This window comes from Thalassophryne amazonica, chromosome 21, assembly GCF_902500255.1.
Source record: "Thalassophryne amazonica chromosome 21, fThaAma1.1, whole genome shotgun sequence".
Lineage (NCBI taxonomy): Eukaryota > Metazoa > Chordata > Actinopteri > Batrachoidiformes > Batrachoididae > Thalassophryne > Thalassophryne amazonica.
Window position 1 is genome coordinate 30550013 of NC_047123.1, and position 12575 is coordinate 30562587.

The 12575-nt window shown below is 40.8% G+C and overlaps 1 protein-coding gene across 7 annotated transcripts in view; it reads right to left on the minus strand.

Annotated features, from left to right (window-relative positions):
• LOC117503031 (1-phosphatidylinositol 4,5-bisphosphate phosphodiesterase beta-4-like) overlaps window positions 1-12575 on the minus strand; it is a 77886-nt gene that overhangs the window by 22273 nt on the left and 43038 nt on the right. For all 7 annotated transcript variants that reach the window (XM_034162184.1, XM_034162182.1, XM_034162181.1 and 4 more), the window contains 3 exons: window positions 11775-11855; window positions 10353-10412; window positions 4199-4342 (listed from right to left, as the gene is read on the minus strand). In XM_034162184.1, the coding sequence (XP_034018075.1) occupies window positions 4199-4342; window positions 10353-10412; window positions 11775-11855 (285 nt within the window). The remainder of the gene's footprint in view (window positions 1-4198; window positions 4343-10352; window positions 10413-11774; window positions 11856-12575) is intronic.

Below are 12575 nucleotides of genomic sequence, written 5' to 3' on the forward strand. Positions count from 1 at the left end.
CATGTGCCCTCTGTGACTCCTGTGACCTGTTTAAAAATGGCTTACTTTGAACCATCACCAAAACAATCCATCAGTGCTTCCAGGTATCACTTTGATATCGGATGCACGTGCCGATATTTGGATGCACTGCAATTGCACGTGAGTGTGTTTGCGCACCAAGCTTCCCTGCAGAAGGCTGTTTCATGAATATCGTTAGCAGCCCAGTGGTGGGGAGCGCCGCAAAGCACAAACATCATTTGCAACATCCATCAGCAGAAAAACTCTCTCTCATGGGAAATGAAGAAACAGTCACACTGTGCTACCAGCCAACTGATCTGTACTGCCACAAAACATTTGGCACTTAAAACTGGGTTTTTGAGCCAAATCGTGCTTTTAAAAACAAACAATATGTAAAATACTGATATCTACTCAGCCTTTTTTTTTTTATTACAGCCAGTACATTGTAGTCTTTTTAGCGCTTTATTCTCAGACAAACAACAACTGAGGACAGACTATCTCCTAACTATATGAAAATACCTGCATACATTTTACTGAAGTAGTTGGGATATCCACAGGCCAAACAAGCCTTGGATTGTGACAAATTATTCCCATTACAGGTTGCTTTTTGTGCCCTTAAAGCTATAATGTGTAAGATTTAGAGTCTGTCTTTTTTTTTTTTTTTTTTTTTTTGGAAAAATGGAATATACCATTCATAATCTCTTTATTGGTCCATTATTTACCTTCAACAATGCATAATGCATTTAGAATGAGCCTTTCATATCTACAAGGGAGCAGGCTGCCTCATGGAGGCGGCCATGTCCCACCGACACTTTGATACAGTAGCCCAAAGGGGACATACTTAGTTAGTTTTCTGCATTTTTCAGCACGCCTGGCAGACTGGAGTAAGAAGAAGAGGAATCATTGGTTGCTCCACATACGAGAGATGACTGAAAAGGTGGCCAAGTTCAGTCCTCGAAATCTACCTTCTTGACACTCTTAGTTGTCTGCCTGCTCAACACACCTGAATCCAATGAAAGGCTCATTAAAAGCCTGCTAACGAATCTTCCATTGGGTTCAGGTGTGTTGGAACAGGGAGACAACTAAGAGTGTCAGGAAGGTAGATCTCGAGGACCGAACCTGGGCACCCCTGAGGACATGGTTCTCCATCTGTTGCATTCTGAGAAACCAACATTTCTTGAGAATGTGTGAAGTTTTGACTCATTGGGTGCAATGTTGAATTCCAAAAGATGGAGAACCACGCCCTACTTTTTCTGAGTCAGGCTCAAAACTTGTCAGTCGGCCCTTGTACACTGTGTTTTAGCTGCGAGTGCAGGCTTACAAGTTTGAGAATGCTCATTTTTGCAGAATGTACGATTGTACATATTGCTTAGCAAAAGAAAAGGCAAGGGAGCACGAATAGTCATTTCCAAAGAAGCAAAAATGTGACCAGCGACAGCATCATGCAATCTGCAACCTCACCATGAGATGGCACTAAATCCTACACACTGTAGCTTTAAAATACTGTCAGCCTTTGGGCCAAGCTTGGATTTGTCACTGAAGATAACCGTCTTCCACTGTTGTACGAGGTCTGTCAGAAAAGTATCGGACCTTTTTATTTTTTGCAAAAACCATATGGATTTGAATCACGTGTGATTGCATCAGCCAAGCTTGAACCTTCGTGCGCATGCGTGAGTTTTTTCACGCCTGTCGGTTGCGTCATTCGCCTGTGAGCAGGCTTTGTGTGAGCAGTGGTCCACCCCTCTCGTCGGATTTTTATTGCGAATAAATGTCTGAACGATTTGGAGCTTTGCTGCATCAAATTTTTCCAGAAACTGTGAGAGACCTCCAGGTGGACACCATTCGGAAAATTTAGATGGCTTTTAGGGACCATTTTATGGGGATTACATAGATTAAGGAGTGCTCCATCCGGTTTAAAGACCGCCCACAGCATCTGAGAGCGCGGCGCACTCCAACAGGCTGACACCCCGCTGAAACAACCAGATCATTTCCAACGTAAAGGCTTTGTTGATCCGGGACGTCGTCTGACTTCCACAAAAAAGGCATAAGGCGTGGACATCAGCACTTTTTCGACACATTCCACTGTTACAGGAGTTTTTTCATGGAAAAAGAAGCGGACGGATGCGCCACCGTGCCGCTCATGGCACGGGACAAAACCACCTCCGTGTTCTTCTCACAGGACGGCTTTGAGATGGATTTCAGACGGCTGTCGGTGGCTTTTTAGTCGTGTGACTATCCGAGAAATTGTGCATGAGCTGGACATGCCCCAACATGTCCTGTGAGGCTTCATCACGGCGTTGCTTTGCGCCATGCGGCTCCGCCGCGACGTGCGGAATTCCTCCACTCCTCTTTCCATGACAAAAACTCCTGTAACAGTGGAATGTGCCATTCATTTCTAAACTGGACGCTGTGTTTGATCCGGGACGTCCTCTGACTAGCACAGGAATTGCGGAAGACATGGACATCAGCACTTTTTCGGCACATTGAGACAGACGTGCGGAGGAATTCCGCGCATCGCGGCGGAGCCGCATGGCGCAAAGCACCGCCGTGATGAAGCCTCACAGGACATGTTGGGGCATGTCCAGCTCATGCACAATTTCTCGGATAGTCACACGACTAAAAAGCCACCGAAAGCCGTCTGAAAGCCATCTGAAAGCCGTCCTGTGAGACCAACACGGAGGTGGTTTTGTCCTGTGCCATGAGCGGCACGGTGGCACATCCGTCCGCTTCTTTTTCCATGAAAAAAACTCCTGTAACAGTGGAATGTGCCGATGTCCACGCCTTATGCCTTTTTTTGTGGAAGTCAGACCACGTCCCGGATCAACAAAGCCTTCACGTTGGAAATGATCTGGTTGTTTCAGCCGGGTGTCAGCCTGTCGGAGTGCGCCGCACTCTCAGACGCTGTGGGCGGTCTTTAAACCGGCTGGAGCACTCCTTAATCTGTGCAATCCCCATAAAATGGTCCCTGAAAGCCATCTGAATTTGGTGTCCACCTGGAGGTCTCTCACAGTTTCTGGAAAAATTTGATGCAGCAAAGCTCCAAATTGTTCAGACATTTATTCGCAATAAAAATCCAACGAGAGGGGTGGACCACTGCTCACACAAAGCCTGCTCACAGGCGAATGACGCAACCGACAGGCGTGAAAAAACTCACGCATGCGCACATAGGTTCAAGATTGGTTGATGCAATCACACCTGATTCAAATCCATAAGGTTTTTGCAAAAAATAAAAAGGTCCGATACTTTTCTGACAGACCTTGTATCTCCTAACTCTGTGGCTTTACTAGCCTATATTCACAAATGCTCAAACTTGATATTTGGCATGAAGTTGCTGGTTTTTGGTTTCAAATGTTTCTCGTTTTTGATTTAATGTGACAGTATCCTCTGATGTAAGCAGATGTGTCTTTATGATATCTGAACTGGACTGAGACTGAGAGAAGTGATTAAGAAAGTGAGCAACAACTACAGAGATGGTCGGTTGGTTGCCAGGGCACTAAGTGTTTTATTCAATAAATTTGAAGAACAGTGAGACAGAGAGAAAGTGAGTAAAGAGGGGAATAGAAATGGGATGAGCCAGGGCAAACTGAGTCATTTCAAACATGTCTATTCATACGACTAAATGAAGGCCAAACCAGCCTTGTGTAGGAGTTGGCATGTGAACCACTCGTTTTTCTCTCCCTCTCTTATGAATTAAACATTGTGCAATGTCCTTTATAAGTGTGACATTTTTGAATGATGTAGTGTTCATGAGCGTTTATTGATTGCGCAAAGGAAGATGCAGAGTTGCCTGCATTTATTTGTTGGTTGCTTTAATCGTGAGATTACTTTAAAATCTAACTGTTCACTTTTAATCTCTTAATTCCCTAGATTGGAACACAAATTAGCATGCAATAAAACAACAAAAAGTTCTCGATGAAAGCCACCAATCATTACTTTGCGTAAATACAGTGTAACAAAAAGAAATTTGAATGTGGGGAAAAAAAAAAAAAAAAAAAAAATCAAGCACTGCTCTGCACCACAAAGCAGCGTTAACGTGAGCTCTGACACTTTACTGTGGACATGAAAAATGATTAAATGTAATCTCTCGGACTGCTCTTCATCATTATTGCTGTGCAGCTTCACACACAATCAGTCAGTAGTGCGTAGCCGAAGCACTGAGCTGTGAAAATGCATGTGGAGCTCTGAGACTGCACGGATTTACCCGAGCTGTGTCTGGGTTCTCAGCCACCATGAACATGAAGTTGAGGTTGACGAGATCGGCGCCGCTGCAGATGCAGATGATGCAGCCCTCCAAGTCTGCCTCAGTCTTTCCAATAGCCTCAAATGAAGACAATATCTTGGGGTCCTGACAAGGAGTGAGAGAACAAGGCTACGGTCAACAGGACAGGGACAGAAAAGTCAACAACGTACGTAAGCAAAAAAATAATAATAATGATGAGTTACTGTGAAGACTTTATGAAAGTATAAAAAATAAGAAGAGGTGTTTTACTCCTGCTTTGATGTTATGGCAGTAAATATTCACAGGCAAGAAAAGCACAAAACACAGCTGCAAAGGAGGGCGATTTTGAAATATTCATTGTTATTGTGAAGCAGCTTGCAGATCTGGAGAAGATAAATTATATTAAGCGTGGTCGACACTGAGCTCAAAGCGTACCGATAAAAAATTAATAAATAAATCAAACAACAACAGGATATACTAGACACACAGGGCACCAGGCATTAGCATTTTGTTTCACTGACTCAAAACTTTCAAACTCAATTTTTTTTTCCTGCTGCACATATTCAATTTTTGTTAGACAATGTGTGTTAAGCAGGTGGAATCTCTAATTTATTTCCATATAAAGGAAGATAAATGAAAGACATTAGAGGGCTGATGAATACCCTTTACTGTCTACACACCATAACATAAATATACAAGTAAATACGCATACGTCTATAATGGTGTTTTTGACCATAAATAACTTCATCATAACACTTCTGTGTGACTTAGTTTGAAGTCATTCAAATGAATAAATCAAATATTTTGCTGATAAATATATCGCTTAGGTCATATATCTTGGCTTCTTGGTTGTTTAGATATACAAAAAAAGAAAGTGTTTTATGGACCATGTTTTCTTTGACTTTGGACCAAGTGATTCTAAAAATCTAATCACCTCTAGATATCTATCTAATTGTTATGTGCAGACGCAGGTTGAGGAGCGGACCAACGTCTGACCGAACCCAGCGCTAAATAACCAGAAAGCGGTTCCACAAACAAAACGATTTTATTTCCCCCTCTAGTGCAATAATTAGTGTACAACATAAATATGTGGTTTGTCTGGTGGAGTGAAGGACGGCGCGCTCTCCAGCGCCCAAAAGGATCGAAGGCTCGGCGCTTCTGGACTCAGATTCACCGCCAAACACCCCCCAGGTGGACACGACAAACTGACTCTGTGAAGGATGGAAAAGGTGAGGTAAGTCAACAGAGCTACAGCAAATATCCCTCAGAGGCACACACTATCAGCAACACATTCAGGTCTGAATTTAAGCTTTATGTAAATGAGCAGCTTCTCACAACAGGTGGAGGATCATCAATCCGTACGCCACGGCAGTGAGAAGCAAACTGCACAATTCTCATCAATGTTCAAATATACTGCGTAACAAAATGCCAAATTACTATTAATGATCATTCAGACAATAATCACCTCTGATGTGTGCTGACAGCATGTGTCCCTCACCCATCCTCCTTCACAGGCACGATGTGTCAAATGCTGGCGCGGTCCTCAGCGTCTCACAAACGAACGTCACAAAGTCGAGTTCCCGGCAATTCTGCTTGAACCACTCATGGCTTAAATGCAGAACACCATCTCATTATCTGCTTCAGCTGAAAGTCTTTAAGTTTACACGTGATCATCATCCACAGGTGCAGCTAATAATGCTGATGAGGGTGAAGGACTCTTCTGCCAGCACCGTCTCCACAGACAAAAACCAGTTTGCATACCACCTGGAGAGCAAAGAAAAGAACACAACACAAAAACATCCAGCCAAACCCCCCAACACACAACACTAATATTCCCACCAAGTCTGAAGGAAATCTGTCCAGCCGTCTTTGAGTTTTATTTCAACAGACACACTCGTTAGTGGGAAAAAAGAGAGTAAAACTAATAGAAGATACAAAAAAAAAATGGAGCATGGAATCAAATTCAAATGTATTAATTTATATAGCGCCAATTCATGACGGGGTCGCCTCAAGGCGCCTCACACAACACAACTTGAAAAACAGAAAATGAAGTAAAAGATTAAAAAGCACAATAAAAGAATAAAAACATAAAAAGTAAAAAGAATAAAAAAAAACATATACAATAAGATAAAATACTAACAATAAAACAGGGGAAAAAAGATTCCATGGAAAATTCCAGAAGAATCCAGAAATTGATGGAATTACTTTGAAAAGCTTCTGAATAACTAATTTCAAATCAGAGGTTAACTGGGAATTGTTTGTCTGTATTTAAGAGCCTAGCTGAAGAATCAGTGCCTTCTTGCATTTAAGGCCAGTGTTCTATTAATGGCTTCCTTCTTGGCTGTTGTGATGGAGTGCGTTCTTACAGACTTCACATTTCTATCTGATGCCTCCAGCAAGTTCATCAATTCCACAGTTGTGATCCTGAGGTTCTGGTGAACCTTTTGGGACAAATGCTTGTTAATTCCCAGATGTTAATTTGGGTCTCCTTTTTCGATGATGCAAACTTTATGGTGTACAGAATCTGTCACATGGCAACGTGACTTGTGGACATCCAAAAGTGTGCTCCAAAAGCCTTCCTAAGAATTTTTTTGTTTGTTTTGTTTTCCTGTTGAACAAAAATCTGATATAGTGAATAGCAAGAGTGCTCTGAGAGGACAATACCTCCCCGGCAAATGCTGCTTTGGTATAAGTGCTTGCAATATTCTGATAAAATTTCAAGGTATGTGACAGCTGATTTTAGAATGCAGACACCAACTCATGAAACTGGCAGCGTCTAGGTTTGTTAATCAAGGGCCATAACTCTGCCAAAATGTGCCAATCGTGTACAATATTACAATATGTATATTACCAACATATAACAAGGACTTGTACCAAGTTTCCCCAAATTCCTCCTAAAAATGTGAGAGTAGTTGATTTCAGAATGCAGGCATATACACTCATGAAATTGACTGAGTCTAGTGCTGCTAATCAAGGGCCATAACTCTGGTAAAATGGGCCCAACTCAAACGATATAATAATATGTGTATTACCAACCGATTACAAGGCAGACAGACAGATTGAAATCTCCACAACATAATCCCCCTTGGAGCCTGCGGCCAGCGGGGGATAAAAACAGAAATAAATCTATCTTGTAGCCATTGTTTTTAAATAAGTTTAAATGTAAATTAAAGCAGACATTCTAACTGACTTACACACTGTTTGATAAAATGGAACATGAGCAGCAGAAGTAAACTGAAAGTTATTAGTCAAAGTGCTTGTATCAAACGTGGAGGAACAGCCAAAAACCAGAACGTTCTGAAATAATCGAGCTGTCCTTGTTCAATGCTTCAGCAGAGGCCAAACGCGTTTCTGGCACCACTTAACCAGGAAGGTTTTAGAAGGCTAGAGAGGCTTAGCAGAGGTGACCTTGAATGCTCCATGATAAGTTACATTATGTAAGTTGTTCAGGTTTGAAAGTTGAAAAGATTAGTGCACATCATGTTAACTGATTGGCTCCGTCCGCTGTGCACGTGTGCAGTGTGTTTCTTCCATGAAAAACATGTTGCATGAATACAACTGTTGAGTAATGTTTGACCAGTGCCATCCTCTGCACGGCTGGTCTGCTGCCGTTTTAAATTACCTTGAAAAAAGGAAGGACAAACACGAGAGAAGCACTCTGTTCCAATAAAAACAGACAATGTGACTCTGCCGTCGTGTTTTCACGGTCAAACGTCGCTACAGCTGAGACACAGGTCTCTCTGATAAATACAAATCCTCTTTTATTCAACCATCCTTTTGTTGTCTTGTTGAAATCAGCCCCCAAATGTCAGTACTTCTGCAGAGAATCGGTGCATGCGTCATCACAGCTTTTATAATTTCACTTCACAAAACTAGAAAAACAAGTTTCACAATGTAAAAGACCATGTTCAAAAGATGACATAAAATCCAGCAAAATGTGAAATAATATACTGAATTTCCATTCACTTAATACCTTGATGTAACAAATGTGAGGTAACCAGCATTAGTTTTGTTTTGTTGCTATTCATGTCTTACTGCTTGTTGTATCTGTATCAAACTGTCAAAGGCACAAATTTGCGTGTTTGTTATATGTTAAACTGTTCTGTGAAAAACTCAAAAACCAGACACTTAGATGGGTCATTTTTTCAAGTAATGTAAAATATATATTTTAGATATTTTAATTTTGGGGAATTTTGGCTAGATTCTCATGGATTCATCTACAGGGGTTGGACTAGTTTAATTCTCTTCGTTTCAAACATGGCCTCCACTAACACTTCATTGGCTAGCTGCAGTCACTCACCAGATGGAACAAACAACTTTTTTTTATTTCTAAGGATTTTTTATTATTATTTTTACCCCTTGTCTGAATAGATCACTCTAGTATGGGTTACAGTTGCCACACACCATTAAGCACAAATACAATTATTATACTGCAGCAATGATTTGATACCCCTTTTTAAAAATAAAACACAGAGAAAACACATTTTGGCAAACATGAGTGTATATTTGTGAGGGAAAACCATAGGGAATTAAATTTAAATTGACATAATTTAATCCTACAGTAATTGGGAATATTGAACTCATCAACAATGCTGAAAATTAAAATAAAAATCAACATTTTAAAATAATATAATAATCTAATTACATTTGTGATGCTTTAAATAACTTTTCCTGATGATCACAGAGGATTCTGGAGCCCTTAGCACATTTTAACCCAAAGTGTCAATCAAGAACAAAGAAAATCCATGGAAGCATTCGCTCACTGTCAAAAACACAAACAACCTTCCAATGAAATATCTGCATCGCCTCAGAAGGTAGAAAGGTACATTTATCATATGAGTGAATGAATGGCGAAAGGCAGCAGGGTTAAAACCTCAGCCAGCAATCCTCCGACAACATTCATCATTTCTGGTTTATTGGATTATCTGATATGGCTGTCAGGGCTTATATAACCGTGTTAGCCTTTCATGAGAAGCCCTGGTGTCTTCTGTTCTTTGCCTGCTGCTTACAGCGCGCCGTGCAGTGCTTCGACAAACAGGAGGACTGCACGTAGAAAACGTCTCCTCCTGCTGTCAACAACACAACTTGCTGACGATGAGCACAGCGGTGGCTCCGCATCTGCTTGGGAGTTTTCATGCCTTAATAGGCTCACATCCCAATTAGAGACATTCATCAATGTGGATCCCCATACTGCTTTCTTAATTTATCTACTCTGCCTAATACCAAACACTGCATTTTAATTTGTCACTGTCAAAGGCTAAACTGACTCGATCAATATTTAATACACAGATAGACTGCAAAAGTTTATTATGTTTGTAGAGTACCTGCATACGCTTAACTGTTTATTTCTCATTCTCAGCTTGTCTGGCAAAGTGTTTTCATCGGAAACACTTTGTCAGACCAAACGTACCAATAGTCATAAACCAGAATATATTAATTTTAAATGATTACAAAAGAGAGGTAAAACTGCGGCTACTAATCTCGGAGAAGCTGGAGGAGGCACAAAATGTTGCTTTATTAGTTAAACGTTAACTCAATAAGCTGAACGGTTCATTTTCTCTCAAGGAAATAACATATTAAACTGATCACAGAGGTTCTCAATCAATTTTCAGGCATTAATAGTCAAATAAAAGTACTGAAAAATGCAGCCACCAACTGCTAAGATCAATATTCTATCAGAGGATGAGGAAACAACAAGCTGATAGAGAGAGAACTCAAAACACCTGCGATCCCAAAAGCCCACTGTAATCTAGCTGGAAGAACAGCTTTGTTTCATTCTTTTTGTGTCACAAGCACAAGCAATTGCTGCATTAAAAAATAAAACTTTCAACAACAACCTGGGGCTAAACCCAGCCAGGGTTGTATAAATATTGATGAGATAAATACTTTATGTTTATGTCTCCAAAGTGCCCCAACTGAACCTGGGATTTGGGAGAACAGCTCAAAACTGAAAAATCAATTGAGTCCCAGATCAGTCACTGCAGCCGAGGCTAATTAAAGTATGAAGAATGTGTTTGACGCGGCAGCGTTTCCAGTCTAGGTTTTACCTGGCCTGTATCTGTGGGAGGAAGCAGGTGGAAGTCTGTGAATGCTGCAGGAAATGAAAAGAAGGAAACGTTCTCTGTTGAGGTCTGACCTTTGGTACGGCTCCAACGCGAATACTGTTGATAAGGGAACACTCGAGAACTTGGCCTTCCTGCAGAAGATGTACAAAGATTGAATGATAGAAAGGACGAGGCATATGTTCAAAAAGACAGCAAGCGAAAGAAACAGACTGGGATGATGGATGGATAAAAACAGAAAGTACAAAACAGATGGGACACAGCCATTTCTGTATAACTTTTGCAATTATGCCTAATACTGTGCACGGCTGTAACACTGCAACTTCCCTTTATCGAAACAGCGTTTAACATAGTTCATAACGACCTATGGTCACATTAACATGTCTTCCTCTTATTAAAGCTCGCAATACCTGGTAATATTATACATTCTGCACATTATACATAGATATTTTATGAGTTGTATATTTTACTGTCTAACTTCGACATCTGGCTGTTCCAAGTCAGACAACAATGATGCAAAATAGCAAACTATGCTTATTTTCGCTCTTATGCTGCGCACGTGTTGGTGTCAGAAAAACCATCACAGCGGTCGATACAGCAGAATTTCTGCTGTCTGCATGGGCAGACTGCAGGTGGTGACGCGGGATGTGGCCACTTTTCAATGAGAACAACACAGACAATAATTTACTTCATTGAAAGATACAACAGAATTTTAACGTTTTGCAGTGTTATATTAAAACGGGAAGCCATGGCTCTGGTGGCAGCTTAAAAAGGTAAGATAATACATTAATTCCTTTCTGAAATATAACACAAATTATTCACGTTTACCTGTTGAAAACCAGGCAACTCTGTGCACTTAATCCATCTCCTGGTGTCTGTTTTTCCTCCCCATTAAAGATGAAACAACATATGGTTTGTCCTTGTTACGGCAGTATTAAAAGTTGAAAATTTTTAACTTTTGGCTGCTTCCGCGCTCACAACGAGTGGGGGTGGAATTTTTCTGTCAACCTCTAATTGAACATAATGCAACCCGTCTGCCGCTTACTGCCGACATGTGAACACAATATTATTGTAGCTCATCTGATTATAAAACTTCAATTTCAATTTATTTTCATTTATATAGCACCAAATCACAAGGTTGCCTCAAGGCGCTTCACACAAGTAAGGTCTAACCTTCCCAACCCCCAGAGCAAAACTCCCTCTGAGGAAGAATCCTCAAGCAGACCAGACTCAAAGAGGTGACCCTCTGCTTGGGCCATGCTACAGAAAAAAAGAAAATAAATGAAAGAATGAAGTAAAAGAGTGTCTCAAGTGTGACAAAACACAGCGTAGATTACTTAAAATAACTGACCAAGTGTGTGACCATCAGACACATGAAAATGAAAAGATAGTGATTTTCTTTACACTTTATTTACAGGGATTTCAGAATATCACCTTAGATGAAGTTGTTTTCTACAGACTAAATCCCAATCAAGCAGAAAAGGAAACACCTGTACCTTTCCCTCACTCTTCCAGGTGATGAAAAATCCATATTCATCCACCTTCATCTGACAATTAGGTTCAAACATGTATGGGTCCTGCAGAGAAGAAGAAGAAAAAAAAATGGAATTTGAAGTGGGGCTTCATTAATCTCAAGGTATTATTTGCCATGAAACAGCAAACCTATTTAACACATATACAGCTTGTGCAACAAGACAAACACATGTGGCTCTACTTTATTTTAAAAAATGCATCTGTCCGCTGAAGGGCACACATATGCAAACACAGGCAAAAGTAAAATGTGTGCAAACACATTCAGTGCACACACACACAGGTTGCGTGCAGAGGATATGAAACATATTGGTAGGGCAAACATGAAGTGAAATAAATCCGATTGCCATAAATTTGAAGGCAATTATCAGGCTGGAACACAGCGCTAATGGTTTGGATACAAGGGACAAACCTTGCAGAGAGACGACGGTTTGTGTCTGCATGTGTGGGTGCGTTTGTGATGGATCCAAAAGCGCGCTGCTGGCCGTGTTACTATGAAACTACTCCACACACATACAATAGCGCTACATCTATCAGTTCCTACGAAACACGGAGTAACCCCTGTTCAGTTCAACAGGAGTGCTGGGGCAGAAAATCCCCGAATATTAGGCAGCTTATCTTATCCAAACATTTTTCACTCACTTCAATCAGCTGCTGAAAGCTGGGATGGAGCTGACGTGTGTGCCTGTGTGTGTGTTTCAAAGGGTTTTTCAATCTTATCAGGTTTGGAAAAATAAACCCATGAGCACAAAGAAAAACACAAACAT